This window comes from Epinephelus fuscoguttatus, linkage group LG6 (genome assembly GCF_011397635.1).
Source record: "Epinephelus fuscoguttatus linkage group LG6, E.fuscoguttatus.final_Chr_v1".
NCBI classification, from domain to species: Eukaryota; Metazoa; Chordata; class Actinopteri; order Perciformes; family Serranidae; genus Epinephelus; species Epinephelus fuscoguttatus.
In genome coordinates, this window is record NC_064757.1 from 4,225,424 (window position 1) to 4,241,526 (window position 16,103).

At 44.4% G+C, this 16,103-nt stretch overlaps 1 protein-coding gene across 1 annotated transcript in view; it reads right to left on the reverse strand.

Moving 5' to 3' along the window:
- Nucleotides 1-349: 349 nt before the first annotated feature.
- Nucleotides 350-16,103, reverse strand: part of LOC125890271 (uncharacterized) — a 74,983-nt gene continuing 59,229 nt past the window's right edge. The window contains exons 2-5 of the mRNA XM_049578834.1: nucleotides 4,898-5,043; nucleotides 4,386-4,512; nucleotides 3,896-4,289; nucleotides 350-1,088 (exon numbers count right to left, since the gene is read on the reverse strand). Coding sequence (XP_049434791.1) covers nucleotides 888-1,088; nucleotides 3,896-4,289; nucleotides 4,386-4,512; nucleotides 4,898-4,919 — 744 coding nt within the window. The 5' untranslated portion in view covers nucleotides 4,920-5,043 and the 3' untranslated portion in view covers nucleotides 350-887. The remainder of the gene's footprint in view (nucleotides 1,089-3,895; nucleotides 4,290-4,385; nucleotides 4,513-4,897; nucleotides 5,044-16,103) is intronic.

Consider the following 16,103-nt stretch of genomic DNA (forward strand, 5'->3'; position numbering starts at 1 on the left):
GATGGCAAACAGATGCAAACAAAAATCATACAGTTGAGATAAGAATACAGTTAAAGGACCATTTCTCTGTTTTTGTTTCTCATTATTTATGCAAAGCAATTACAAGCTGCTGTAAGTTCCAGTTTATTTCAGCCTGGCAATAAAATCAATTGATACCTGCTTAAGATATATATTTCACCACAATGAACATCTGGTTCACTTTTTTTTTTCTCTATAATGATGTCATTATGTGACATACAGTAATTTTTAAGCAGTAGGCATTTTGAAACACTTTCTTGGTGGTAAATTCATGTCCTTGTGGGAAGCTCTGATAACTGAGGCTCCAGAGTTTATCCAGGAGCTACTAACAAAGTTCTCTAACACTATCCCTTTCAGAAAGTTTATTTTGCTCATTGTTTTTCATGAGGGTTTGATTTAGAATAGAGAAATGACAAAGTCCACACGCTTTTCCAACCCATGACTTCAGGGGAAAGTCCTGAGCAAAAGTCCTTTTTATTATGAGGAATCAGTTTCATTGTTACAAGTGCTCGGGACTACTTTCTTGTTTACTGCTGTCAGCGCATTGGTCACATGATCGCAGCATTTCAAAGTACATGGGATATGTACAATTTTGGGTGCAGTGGCTTTTGTAGAACACACAAAAAATTTGTGTGAATGGCCTGGTTCATTAAATTGCTTTTGTGAATGGCCAACTGCAAAGGATGGTGTCATTTCTTGCACATATAATAGAGAATGATGATATAAAATGTAAAAGATTTTATATCGTCAAAGAACATTTTGTAAGACAGGCCACTTTGCACTGATTGTAAATTGACTGTCGTAACAAAGCTGTGGTGTGTTGGACCCAAAACACAGACTTCAGGCAGCGCACAGTGATCACAGGTTTATTAGCGGAGACAGAGTAAATGATGAGGGAAAAGGGGCTCGGTGAATGGAGTGGGGTCAGGGAAGCAGGGCAACGGAGGTGGCTGAGGGCAACAGTGGAGCAGAGGCAGGCTGTGGCTGGCAATGGCAGATGGAGGGGAGCTGAGTGGATGAGATGACCGAAGCAGGTCCAAGTGAGCAGCAGGCAGTGCAGGAGAGGATTCCTGGGACAAGGAAACAAAGGTTAGTTCTCAGTTGGCTACACACTGGAGCAAGAACCACACAGAAACAAAAGGCTAGAGGTTGGCCTGACGCAAAGTACCGCAAAGGAAACTGCAGCGATCTGGCAGTTAGTGACTGAAAGACTGGAATATTTGAGCAGAGGCTTGATGAGCTGATGGGCATCAGGTGTGTCACCTGCAGCAGCTGCCAGATCCTGGGACCTGCCCCTGTAGGAGAGAGAGTGAGACACACAAGGGAGGGAGGGGAAAAAACACACCAGGAACAGACTGCACAGGTGTGGATATGACAGTACTCCCCTCAATGGTCACCACCCAGCAACCCGCCAGGCTTGTCCGAATGAGCTTGGTGAAACTCTGTCACAGACTGGCTTGAGCTGCAAGACATGGAAAACTGGGTGCACTCTGAGGGAGTTGGGGAGCTTAAGGTTAAGAGCAGCTGTATTAATGACGTCAGTGACCTCAAAGGGACCCAGGTAACAATTTCCTAGACTCAGTCTTAAGGGGAATATTTTTGGAGGACAACCAAACTTTCTGGCCTGGATGATATGTGGGTGTTGGAGTGCGTTGTCTGTCAGCCAGAGCGGGCGCTTTTCCAGACCCTGCGGCAGCGGCAGAGATGATGGTGCACTGAAAGTACAGCAATCTCCCCTTCCTGTGCAGGAAACAAAGGGGGAAGGTATCCCAGACCACACTCAAAAGGTGTTATACCTGTAGCAGCACTGGAGAGGGAGTTGAGAGCGTACTCAATCCAGGCAAGGTGAGTAATCCAGGAAGTAGGATCTCGGGCCGCCACACAGGGCTGCTTCCAGGTCTTGGTTCGCCTGCTCCGCCTCCCTGTTGGTTTGTGGATGGAATCCAGAGGACAGGCTGACCGACACACCAAGTGCTGAGCAAAACGCCTTCCAAACATGTGAAGTGAATTGAGAACCCCAGTCTGAGACGATTTCTGAGGGGATACCATGGAGCCTGAAGACATGGTTCACCAGGAGATCTGCTGTCTTGCGGGCTGAGGGAAGTTTCTGGAGAGCAACAAAGTGAACAGACTTAGAAAAACGGTCTACTACGGTGAGGATGGTGGTGTTACCTTGGGATGGGGGCAGCCTGGTGACAAAGTCCACAGCAATGTTAGACCAGGGATGGGCTGGGAATAGGCAGGGGATGGAGGAGACCTGCAGCTGTTGATGCAAGGCTTTACCGGAGGCACACACCTGACAGGCAGCGATGAAGGCTCATGTGTTGGCATCCATGGTGGGCCACCACAACTGATGCTGGGTGAGCTTGAGGGTCCGGTTATACCCGGGGTGGCAAGCTATGCGAGAGCCGTGCCCCCACTGAAGAACCTGAGACCGTACAGATTCTGGGACGAAGAGCCTGTCAGGTGGGCGGTTACCTGGGTCTGGCTGAGTGCATTGAGCCTCTCTGATGACCTCAATCTCCCAGGTGACCGCCCCCGCAACACAGGAGGGAGGCACGATGGTGTAAGGGCTCGAGGGGGATTCCACGACAGAACTGTCTGGATAAGGCATCTGGCTTGATGTTCATGGAACCAGGGCACTAAGTTATGGTGAAATTGAAGTGGTCGAAGAACAAAGCCCACCGGGTTTGAAGGGTGTTGAGACGCTTGGCTGTCTGAATGTAAGCAAGGTTCTTATGATCTGTCCATACCAGGAAAGGAAGCTCCGCCCCCTCGAGCCAGTGCCTCCTTGACTGCCAGCAACTCCTGGTTTCCCATGTCATAATTCCTCTCCATAGGTGTGAGTCTCCGGGAGAAAAAGGCACAGGGATGTAGCTTCTGGCTGGACTCACAACGCTGGGACAGGACTGCCCCCACCCCAACATCCGAGGCATCCACCTCCAGAATAAACTGCTATGAGGGATCAGGCTGGGTGAGGACAGGGGCTGTGGTAAAGCGCTCCTTCAGGAGACGGAACGCGGCATCAGCTTGGGGGGACTAGATGAAGGGGACCTTGGAAGAGGTGAGTCTGGTTAACAGAGCTGCGATGGTAATGTAGTTCTTAATGAACCTCCGATAAAATTTCGTAAAGCCAAGGGATCTCTAAAGCTTCTTAACAGATGTAGAGACCGGCAACTCTGCCACTGCTTTAATTTTTTCCAGATCCGCTTCCACCTGCCCGCTCTTGATGATGTTGCCCAGAAACGTAACAGAGGAGGAATGAAACTCGCACGTCTCTGCCTTCACATACAGGCAGTTTTCAAGGAGCCTTTGGAGCACTTGGCAGATGTGGGGGACGTGCTCCTCCATGTTGTGAGAAAAGATAAGGATATCATCCAAGTAAAGCAGAGTCGTTCCAGCCTGAGCCTGCAGCCAAAACTCTAAACTCAATGGAATAATCTGCTACACTGCGAGATCCCTGTTTCAACGTGAGGAGCTGACTAGCTGCTTCACAAGTCTGGACAGAGCGATCAATAACTTTCTTAAACTCGCCTACAAACAGAGGAAAGGACCTAAAAAACACAGAGGATCCTTCCCACAGAGCCGTACCCCAATCTAAAGCCCTCCCACGAAGTAGCCCGACAAAATATTGGAAACGGGCTTCATCGGTAGAATAGGTTAAAGGCTTCTGCCCTAAGACTAGGGAACACTGCAGTAGAAACGGCTTACATTTAAGGGGATCCCCTGAGCAAGGCTCCGGGTCTGCAATATGAGGCTCTCTACTGGAGGGAGAACTGGAGGAAGCGGCTGCAGGAGGGGAGCTATGAGACTGAGCGGCAGAGAGCTGTGAGATTTGGTCTGTGATCATAGAGAGTTGTGTAGAAAATTGACTTACTTGCCTGGCGAGAGCAGTGGAGTTGTCCAGTAGGTTGCTGAGTAGGTGGTCGTGTTTACAGAGAAGTTCCTCTTGACTGGAGAGTGTGAGCCGGAGGGAATCAGAGTCTGCAGGATCCATGATGGCCAGATCGTTCTGTCGTAACGAAGCTGTGGTGTGTTGGACCCAAAACACAGACTTCAGGCAGAGCACAGTAATCACAGGTTTATTAGCGGAGACAGAGTGAATGATGAGGGAATAGGGGCTCGGTGAGTGGAGCAGGGTCCGGGAAGCAAGGCAACAGAGGTGGCTAAGGGCGACAGTGGAGAAGAGGCAGGCAGTGGCTGGCGATGGTAGGTGGAGGGGAGCTGAGTGGATGAGATGGCCGAAGCAGGTCCAGTGCAGCAGAGGATTCCTGGGACACAGAGACAAAGGTTAGTTCTCAGTTGGCTACACACCAGCTAGAACAACACAGAAACAAAAGACTAGAAGTTGGCCTGACGCAAAGTACCGCAAAGGAAACTGCAGCAATCTGTCAGTGAGTAACTGAAAAACTGGAGTATTTGAGCAGAGGCTTGATGAGCTGATGGGCATCAGGTGTGTCACCTGCAGCAACTGCCAGCTCCTGGGACCTGCCCCTGTAGGAGAGACAATGAGACACGCAAGAGAAGGAGGGGAAAAAACACACCAGGAACAGACTGCACAGGTGTGGATATGACATGGACAAATGTATGAGCTTGTGGCCCCGTATCCTGGCTAAGATACAGTGGCGATTTTCATCATCCACACATCAGTTTTCTCTTTCTCTCTGCAGATTCTGCATATGTATGCAGAGTCCGTAGGCAACGGACAAGGCTTTGGTATCAGAAGTAATCTAGGGCCTCAAATAAAGCTGTGCGTGGATTCGATCCTACAACATGGCATACCCAGAAACCACAGAATCCACATATGCTAACAAATCTTCAGATATATAAAACTGTGCGGCGCACACCTGCACGCAATCGTCTCATTATCAATACCCACCTGCAGTGAATTGTGCACGCATGTGCTCCTCCTCGTCTCATCCCACTTCGTCACCCATTGTAGGGCCACAGTCATCCATAAATGGTCAATGCTCAATAGCTCATGAATGTGCAGATGGTTTTAAGGACCGCTTGCTGGGTCTTTTACTGAGGGAGAGATGGAGACAACACAGTCAAAGAAGGAAGCAAATTAAAAAAACAAGTAGCGTGGCAACTTGTGGCGGATGCCGTAAACAGCGTGGGATCGACGCACAGAACAACTGCCAAAATGAGTCCCTGTGGTTTTTACTGTGTGTTTTGTTTTTATCTCTTCTATTTTGTAGCACTTTGAAATTTATTTTAAATGAAAAGTGCACTATAAATAAAATGTATTATTTATTATTCGGTGAAAAAGAAATGGTCAGACACCAAAGTAGAAGCCAGAAAAACACTTGCAGCCCACAGACAAAGCTTCCAGTCAACTGGTTGCGGTCAGGAAGAACCTCCACCCTGGCCTTTTGATGTGAGTATTGCAGTGATCCTTGGGGAAAACCCTTCTGTCTGGCATTGGGCCAGAAGCTGAGGGAGACACAGATGCTGTTGCGGATGCCACCGATAACGGCACGGCCAACGTTTGATACCAACGCTGACCTTAAATTTTTACTGAATTTCAGTAATAACGACACACATTGCATTTAATGATTTCTTCCATTTTATTCAGACACAAATGTCGCTGTGTGTGTTGGGGACAGAGTCTACCCTAGGTGCCAGCATTGTCTCCAGTGTGCAGGTGGACCCACTTTGCCCACAGGCATGATCCAGTGATTCACAGGAGGAGGTCATGTGAGTAGCCACATCCTCTCTGATTCCGTGCTGCATTATTAGTGCAATCCAAGATTTAACACATGAAGTTCAGGGAATACGAAATGTATTATCTGAAATGTGAAGAAGTTTAAAAGTTTAGGAATGCCCACCCTTTTACACATAGTATTTTTCCTTTAATCCTAGAGTTGATGGTGAAAAATCTGCACACACATTTCAAGCCTGTCTCCACAATCTTTTTGTATGCAGCAACCTTTATAAATGAGGCCCCTGGTTTCCATTTTTAATCTGCTTGTGGTTCGAGTAGTATTTACCAATCACATTTGAACGGCAGGTAAACAGTTCATGTGGAGAGGCAGAAAGTGTTGGTCAAAATGTAATCTTGGAACCCATCGGCTATCGTCTGAGGAGTTAGTTATATATTACTTTTTTAGTTTTCATTGATTTGCATATGCAGATATTTTCTTATGGAGATTTAACAAAATAATCAACACACAAATTAGAAAGTCTTGACTTGGATATCCCCTGGCTACACTGGGTCAGCCCAGAATATTGGTCCTCATCCCCAGAGGCGGATTTCCAGATTGCCTAAAAGCAGAATTGCATCGGGGAACAAGAGGGAAGTACCAAGTATGTTGGGCGCTTTGTACTCCCAAATATTTTGGTGGTTTTTCAGTGTTAAAACAGTATCAATCAGGCTGTTCTCATGCACTGTTTCTATAAAAAGTAATGCGCTTAAATTCATACATATTTCATGTAATGATGAACCAGTAATTTGTGCATAATTAATTAAATAACTTTACATTGAGGACATAACATCATCCATGGGGTGCTAATTCTTATAATATCATAAGAACTGTTGTGTCAGTCTACTTTCACCTTTGCTTCACAGAGGAAAGTAATTGTTATTTTTTTCTCATGGCCGCAAGAAATAGATGTTAACAGGTTGTTTTAAGTCTTAATGGTGGTGGAAGCTATTGTGCAGTCTTTTTAAGGGTTTTGTACCCCCTCATTTGTCAAAAGAAAGAAAAAAAAACTTTTTCAGAGAAGTGCAAATGGTGTTTGCCAAAAGGTATTCAGGGAGATGTAGGACCTCAATAACTGAAGCAGCCAAGACAAGTTAAATGATTGCAATCACTAAGGAGCCAACTGAAACATCACAACATACTGTAACACGCTGATGGTATAGTGCAAGAGAATGAGTGGGGGATTTGTTCTTTACAGCTCTTCTCAGACTCTCCCTGCATACAGCCCATTCATCTGCACTTTACCATCATTGTTTGAATGGAATAAAACACAGCTGTGTCTTCTGATAGTTATCTTAAAAGATTGGGGAGGTGAAGAACCTTCTGGGCTCGGAACCATCTCCTTTCCCAGGTTGCAGAGCAGCGGGATGCCAGGTTGTTTAAAGCAGTCCCACTGGGTGTCTCAGAGGCGGCGTTCAATGAGGCGCCGCCGGCGACACTCTCCCCCAGCAGCTTAGCGCTCATCAACTATTTAGATATGCACTTAACGCTCCTGGGGAAGCTAATGTCTATCAGCTGGCAGACAGAAAAAGGGGAAACACTCGTCATCTGCTGCTCGTCATCTGTGAGGTAGTGAGGAGATGAGAAAAGGATAATTTTTCTCAGGACTCTGCATGGCCAAAATCAAGCCAGATTAAAACTGTGGTCATCGTGGCCAGGTTAGTTTCTGCTGCCAGAGACTGGTGGAGAGAAGGGGGTTTCTTCGTTGTCCCATGTGTGGCGTCCTCTAATCCCTTCTCCCCTATTCTGCCTGTAAGACAGTCCCCAGGCACAGAGCTATGAGGCTTCCTCCTCATATGAGACATTGTTCTTCGTCTGTACAGACACATCTCTCTCTGTCTGTCTGTTCACATCCCTCTCTCTCACTCAGGCTCTCAGACTCCCCTACTCTGTTCTCCAACACCCTTATCACCCTCTCACCACCACCACCACCACCACCACTACACACCTCCCCCACCAACACTCCTCCTCACCCTCCTCACCCTCCTCAGTCCTTCCATCTCCATTGCATCCCCAGACTCCCACAAGCAACTCCATGAGGGGTCGCATGATGAATGAGCAGGCAGCCAGCAGGACCTCTGTGTGTGTGTGTGTGTGTGTGTGTGTGGGAGAAGTATGCACGAACATGCAGCTGTGTGTGTGTGTGTGTGTTGGTCAGAGAGTGATGACCACAACTGCCAGAGTGATCACAGTGGGATTCATTACGGCGACAGACAGGGCCGCCTCTAAAACACTGTGTGTGTGTGTGTGTGTGTGTGTGTGTGTGTGTGTGTGTGTGCATGTCTTGACAGGCCCTCCACTAAAATGGCGTCTAAGGATTACACTCTGACTGGGATGGAATAAACAGCACTGTGTGTGTGTGTGTGTGTGTGTGTGTGTGTGTGTGTTTGTGTGTATGTGTGTGTGCAGGTTTGATAAATTATTTACATCACTGAGAAAGCAGCGTCGACACTGTTTATGCCCGCACCTGCTCTTCTCAGTGCTTAAAAGATGATTTATGTGTTATGGTCACATTGGATTTCAGCAACTATTGGTCCAGCATCTTTTGGGACATTAAGTGGTGGTTACAAAGTGCCGCAGGCTCGTTTGGGAGGAGGCATAGGGAGAGAAGAGCAGCATCATATAACTGGACCAGGCAAACTCCTGTCCAGAGAGCTGTTACAGCAGTTTGTTTGCTCTTACACTCAAATGAGTTATGGACACACTAAGGGAGGGAAGGCTGGCAATGCTCACCATGAATCTTGCAGTGTAAGAAGCTATCATCAGGATAGGTTGACACTACTGAAAGTTAAGCCCCCACTAATGCTCAACTAAGGGAAAAAGAAAAATCAGGCAACTGTGCACAACATCTAAAAACTTGTAAGCACTGCACAGGGAGTGGAAAGAAACTACACATGTAAATACATCTGTTTTGGGAACCATGCAGATAAAAAGGCAATATTTCAGGTTGTCATGCTCATGTTTCTTTTTCTTTTTTTTTTCATTTTTATGGTTAGGTCATTGATGTGTAACCTGTTCTCAGTGTTTATCCTGCAAATAACTTTTGCACTTTAACAGTGCTCTTTTAAATAAACATATAGTACTGTCAATCACGATCATTATATCATATCACTATGTCACATTTTAAGTGCATTTGCATACATATAATAAAGAATAACTAGGGCTGTCAGACATGTTAATCCTGATGCGATTAAGGTTAGAACATAATGTGTTATTGTGTTTTAATAGTGTTAAGAACATGCTGCTTACATGCTTTCTTCTTCAGTGCACTCTTACATAGTCAACTCACTGCAGTGGCTTCCTGCTGCTGCAGTGATGGAAAATAAGACACCACTGCACTTTTGAATGGCTTCTTTCACTTTAAAAAAACACTCCCAGATGGCTCAATTGGCAAGTCAAAAGTAATATAAACCTTGTGTCAAACTGACTTTGAAATATTACCAAAGTCCTTCTAGTTTGACCTACCTCTTACGTGCTGAGCACACAGGTTCAGCTTATCACACGTGAAGTCAGCAGGTAACCGCATCACCAAAGCCAGTAAAGCGCTAATGTTACTTTAGAGTATGCCAATAATGCTGCCCTCAAATGCGATGAGTCAAGTGAAGTTTAAAAATGGTCAAACGGTGTGCATGGGGTACATGCAACTCCAACACAAGGTATCCTGACAGGCTGGGTGACAGGGTGTATTTTTTAACCTTTCCGAAACCACATCTCAACCAAGAAAAGTTGGATAAAGTTGTGCAGTAGACCACAAAATAAACTTAACGTGAATAAGATTAACAAGGATGTCTGCATCTGTTCTAAGGTAAGTCAACATCATGTTTGAGGCAACATATTGTCACTTTGCTGGAAACAAATATAAAGTTATCTTTAACATCTCTAGCTAACGTTAGCTAAAGTTAGCCTAACGTTAGCTTGTGCTTCATTGTTAATCATGTCACCTTGTTTGCTGGGAGTTCATTTGCCTGTTTTGTTCTAGTTTTTGTACTTTGGTGATCGTACATCATTGTTTGCTGTTGTCCAAAGGGCTCTAGTTAAGCTAACATTAACTTCTGGAGCTTAGCTTCATTAACTTATCTGTAATCGCAGAGAGACACTCTTGGTAAAGATGGGAAAAAGGCTGTTATCCTTTTATCCAGTGCTTAATTTGAGCCGGAACGTACTGGAACGTGTACCAGGATCTTTTCAGAAAAGGCCCTGGTGCGTTCCGGAACTAATTTGCATGGGTCTAGAACTTTTCACTTCTACAAACTACATACAGTCTTGGCTGATGTCACTAGTGTTGCAGGGTGGAGTACCGTAGTGCTACGGTGCCTCACGTACCACTTCTGTGGGATAAGTTCAAAGTCCAATCGCAAGAGGGTGAGTGTCCATGTGCCGTCCAAGAACGTCGCGCACTGGTCAATAACAGCGCACGCTGGCCACCTGGCACTCAATATGCTGCTGAGTGGTTTGTTTTCCAGACGTGACTATCTTTGAGCAGTGAAAGTTATTATTTATTTCTTTGTACTTGTAGGCAGTGATTTGTTTTCCACAGAGGTCTACGGTGTGAGCATTTTACTCGTATTTGCGACTAAAAATAGTTTTGTGCCAGCAAAATAAATCATTCAGCACAGTGTGCGTGTACAGATTTCAACCAACAGTAGAAACGAAAGGCGAATCCTGACGGTTGTGGGTTGAACGGGGGTCACAGACAGGAATACGGTGGTCAAATAGCCTACAGCGGCTCCGCAGCACAAGATAACAGCTTACCAGTGACAGAGAAGTCCGACTCCAGGTCCAGTAGCCTAATTTCCTCTTTCGTTGGCGTCATGACTGCCCAGTAGTACCTGGACAACCGAGCCTTGGCGGCACACAGGTATGTGACGTGTCAGAGGAGAAACGAGCGGTTCACATTTCTCTCTTTGTGGCAGGTAATGGTCCACAAACCTCACCGCACTTTATGGACTGTTCTTTACTTATGGAGGGACTGTTCTTTACTTGTCAGGGGAGAAGGGTGGCTGCTTGATTTTTTTTAATTTATTTATTTTATTTCAATCCCCCCATGTTAATCACTGTTTTTGGAGTATGAATAAGTCAATAAGTAATTTATTCCATTGAAATATCATTGATGTATTAGGCCTATAGAAAAGTGATTTATCTTTTTATAAATGACAAAAGGCACATCTGCCTCATTTTCAGTTTCAGTTTCAGTTTATTTTATTTACAAAAGGACAGTACACATTAATCAACAGTGTTACTGTAAATGTGCCAGTTTTAGCCAGCCGGCTAACTCGCAACTGCAGTCCTTTGGCAAGATGTTATAGAGAACCACAAACCTGAAAGATAAATATATTAAAAGTAGACAGCATCATAGTATAAAATAACAATGACATGACACAGAACAGAATCCAGTCCATCAATGTACTATAGCCATATTGGACGCGCAACACAATGATAAATAAGGTGCAGAAGCATAGCAGCACAGACAGTACATATCATGAGTAACATAGTAGCAGAAGCACAGTAGCACAGATAGCAGCAAGTGCAACAATTCACAAGAGTCATGTAGAAGCACACAATAGCAGAAGACAGGCAAGCAGCACATAATCAGCCATGCAAATCAGAAGATGTACAGAGAAAGAAAGTTAGATGCAGAGCTAGACATGGTGGGCGACAGAGACAGAGTAAGACTCCATTGGGATGATAATACATACCAAGCTGTATATCTGGTGGCCTATTAATAGATAAAAAAACATTCAACAAATTAACAACATGTTAAAACTAGTGAAAAAAAGGTCACACACTTGTTACAGATGCTCACATATTTGTTTTTTTAAAAGCCATGCCTTAAGATTTTTTGTAAATGTATGATGCATGGCACAGTTTCTGATGTCAGTTGGAAGTGTGTTCCAGAAATGTGCAGCTCTAACAGAGAAGCGAGATTGGCTAAAAGAACTGGACCTGAAAGGCACACTGCATTCCCCTCGCTCACTTGATCTTGTGGATCTCAGGCTAGATGTTTTTTGTTTAATAAAGGCATTGAGAGGTGGGGGGTGCAGTCCATGCAAGATCTTAAATATTAGACAGGCATCTGAGTACTTTGTCAGGTTCTCAAAGCTGAGAAGGTTTATTATTGCTGTGGTATCATGATACTACTCAGAACCGTGATACTTTCATTGGTATCATACCGTGGGTCCCAATTTTGGTACCGTGACAACACTAGATGTCACAACCATTCCATTTGGAGTTGCGCAGTGAGGCGGCTCGGGTGCCGCTTAAAAAAGTGTTCCCCCACCTGAAGTAAACTGTGTATTGTTTTCATTTTTCATTTATTCACACTGATCCACACCGCTCCACTTCCACCAGTGCGCCACCAGAAAAAATATCATCTGAAGGTTGTTGTGTCTTGTCATGTGATTACAGACTACATTACAGAGGGGTGCCAGTGGGTTATAACGTACTGTACGTTATCATGGTCAGTGTATTTCTATTAATACACCTACAATATCAACAGCATATCCTGTTCTGCTCTCACATCTTAAGGCTGCCTAAAAGCAGCGGGAGTAAGGAGCTGGCCTCCAGTTTTTTCTCCTCACCCTGGTGATTGGCACATCTGTATGATGTTAGTATATGTTGGATATGTTTCCATTCACATCCCCTACATCTGCAGAGCAAAGCCGGCACACTGTTCCGTTCCTATGCATAACTCTGTCTCCAATGTTGTTGTCCCTGACCGGCACACCAGTAACCGGCAGGTGAGTCCTCCAGCTCCGATGTATGAATTTGCGCTTGTCATTGTGACTTACTTGCATATTGTTCTGCTTGTTACCTCAACCTCAACATTTGTTTATTGTGTTTCATATCATAGGCCCACAGATATTTTTTCCATATCTCATAATATTCAGACTTTGATCCTTTATCTGATCCTCTCTATATCCAGGGCTATTTGTTTATTTGTAAAGGTCTAGGCTATTTATTGGGTCTATATCATCACACTATTATTAATATAAGCGGTGGACTTTAATACAAAGTGGTAATCACTGTAAGTGAATCCATGAATGAGTCAGACCTGTGCAGCACTAGGTTTGAAATGAACTGTAATAAGCTGGAGCTTCTGTGCTTTGATTAGGCCCTACCTGCTGTAAACAACATGACCCCCATCCATTTCAATTCAGTTTTTTCAATTTTATTTATAAAGCCCAATATCACAAATCAGAATTTGCCTCACAGGGCTTTACAGCATACGGCATCCCTCTGTCCTTATGACCCTCGCAGCGGATAAGGAAAAACCCAAAAACCCTTTAACAGGGAAAAAAATGGTAGAAACCTCAGGAACAGCAACTGAGGAGGGATCCCTAATCCAGGACGGACAGACGTGCAATAGATGTTGTACAGAACAGATCAACATAATAAATTAACAATAATCCGTGTGACACAATGAGACAGAGAGAGAGACAGGACAGACTGTAATGACAGTAGCTTACAACAACATTAATGAAAGTAATAATATTATAATTAATAATAATATATTAATATCTGATAGTATACATGTGTGACAATAATCATATGTGTATAATAACAGTAGAAGTATGACTAATGATAACAGCAGCAGCAGAAGACATCTGGCAGGACCACAGCAGCAGCACAACCACACACATCACACTATCCAGGCACCACTGAAATACGAGTTACGCTAGGGCCACACCGCCCGCGGAAGCGCCGCGAATAGCCTCGAAGCGCTGAGAAGAGAAGGCAGTTTCCTTTCGGCGCCCATGTTAACCGACTGTGTCGTCCACACTGGCCGTGCCGCGCCGGGAAGCTCCGCGGCAGGCTCACGATTTGCAGCGATCAGTTCGGCGTCTGGTCTATTTTCTGCGCGAGCCGTGAGGGAATCTGACAAGCCAGGCAGTGAAAAACAAGAGCTGGGAGCAGAATCGCTTGTCGACGGCATGGAGAAATGCGCGTCTGATGTGAACGGAGGTGCTCCGGCGCGCGCGAGAATTTCGGTGCGCTGCGCTTCCGCGGGCAGTGTGGCCCTGGCGTTAACCTGAGAGACAGTGGAGCACAAAGAGTTAGTGACATCCAGAATGCATCCAGAATGGTTAGCAAGATGCAGTAATAGGACACGAGAGAGAGAGAGAGAGAGAGAGAGAGAGAGAGAGAGAAAGAGAGAAGGTGCCCGGTGTATTATAGGGGGTCCTCTGGCAGACTAGACCTAAGTCAGCCTAACTAGGGGCTGGTAGAAGGCAAGCCTGAGCCAGCCCTAACTATAAGCTTTATCAAAGAGGAAAGTCTTAAGTCCAGTCTTAAATGTGGAGACGGTGTCTGCCTCCCGGACCGCAACAGGAAGATGATTCCACAGGAGAGGAGCCTGATAGCTGAAGGCTCTGGCTCCTGATCTACTTTTGGAGACTTTAGGGACCACGAGTAACCCTTTCTCATTTCTCAACCCATTCTCCAAGCGCAGTGTTCTGGTGGGATAATATGGCACTATGAGCTCTCTAAGATATGACGGAGCTTGACCATTTAGAGCTTTATAAGTTAACAGCAGGATTTTAAATTCAGTTCTGGATTTTACAGGGAGCCAGTGCAGTGAAGCTAAAACAGGAGAAATATGATCTTGTTTCTTAGTTTCTGTTATTCCACGTGCTGCTGCATTCTGAATTAGCTGGAGAGTTTTTAAGGACTTACTAGAGCTACCAGATAATAGAGAGTTACAGTAATCCAGCCTAGAGGTAATAAAAGCAGGATCAATTTTTCTGCATCTTTTCGGGTCAGGATAGGCCTAATTTTTGCAATATTATGCAGATGAAAAAATGCAGTCCGTGAGGTTTGTTTTAAATGAGAAATCAAAGACAAATCTTGATCAAATGTTACTCCGAGGTTTCTTACGATAGTGCTAGAGGCCAGAGCAATGCCATCCAGAGAAACTATGTCATCAGATAAAGAGTCTCTGAGTTGTTTGGGGCCAAGAACAATAACTTCAGTTTTGTCTAAATTTAACATCAGGAAATTGGTGCTCATCCAGGTTTTTATGTCTTTAAGGCAGTTATGAAGTTTAGTTAATTGATTACTTTCTTCTGGCTTCATGGATAAATACAACTGCGTATCATCCGCATAACAATGGAAATTTACAGAGTGATTTTTAATGATGTTACCTAAAGGAAGCATATATAGAGTAAATAGGATTGGTCCGAGCACAGAACCTTGCAGAACTCCAAAACAAACTTTAGTATGTAAGGATGATTCATTATGAACGTGAACAAACTGAAAACGATCAGATAAATAAGATTTAAACCAGCTTAGCGTGGAACCTTTTAGGCCAGTTAAGTGTTCCAGTCTCTGTAGCAGAATTTGATGGTCAGTTGTGTCAAACGCCGCACTAAGATCTAATAAAACAAGTACAGACAAGTTGTCTGAAGCAATCAGACGGTCATTTGTAATTTTAACTAGTGCTGTCTCAGTTCTATGATGCACTCTAAATCCTAACTGAAATTCCTCAAATAAATTATTATCATGAAGAAAATCACACAGCTGGTCTGCAACTACTTTCTCAAGGATCTTTGAAAGAAAGGGAAGATTAGATATTGGTCTATAGTTGGCTAACACCTCTGGATCCGGAGTGTGCTTTTTTACGAGAGGTTTAATTACAGCTACCTTAAAAGACTGTGGTACATAGCCTGTTAATAAGGATATACTGATCATATCTAATATATGAGTGTTAACTAAAGGTAAGACCTCCTTAAGTAGCCTAGTTGGGATGGGGTCTAAGAGACACGTTGATGATTTAGATGAAGAAATCACTGCGGTCAATTCTTGAAGAGAAATTGGGGAGAAGCAATCTAAATATATATTAGGTCTTACAGCTGTGTTTGAGGTTAGATAGGTACTATCTGAGGACAGGAGGTCATGAATTTTGCCTCTAATAGTTAGAATTTTCTCATTAAAAAAGCTCACAAAATCATTACTGCTAAGGGCTAAAGGAATACAAGGCTCAATAGAGCTTTGACTCTCAGTCAGCCTGGCTACAGTGTTGAAAAGAAACCTGGGGTTGTTCTTGTTTTCTTCTATTAATGCTGAGTAATAGTTTTCTCTGGCATTGCGGAGGCCCCTCTTATACGTTTTGAGACTGTCTGCCCAGATTAAATGAGATTCTTCCAGTTTGGTTAATCACCAATTCCTTTCAAATTTTCACTTACAGGTTTGAGAGTTATACCAATGAGCAAACTTTCTTTGCTTTGTTAACTTCTTTTTAAGAGGAGCTACAGAGTCGAGTGTTGTTCGCAGCGAGGCTACGGTGCTATCGACAAGATGATCAGTTCAGGAGAGGTTAAAGTCGGCATGGGAAACCTCTGTTACTGAAGGACTTGGTATTGAATTTAACGATGGAGTAATCAT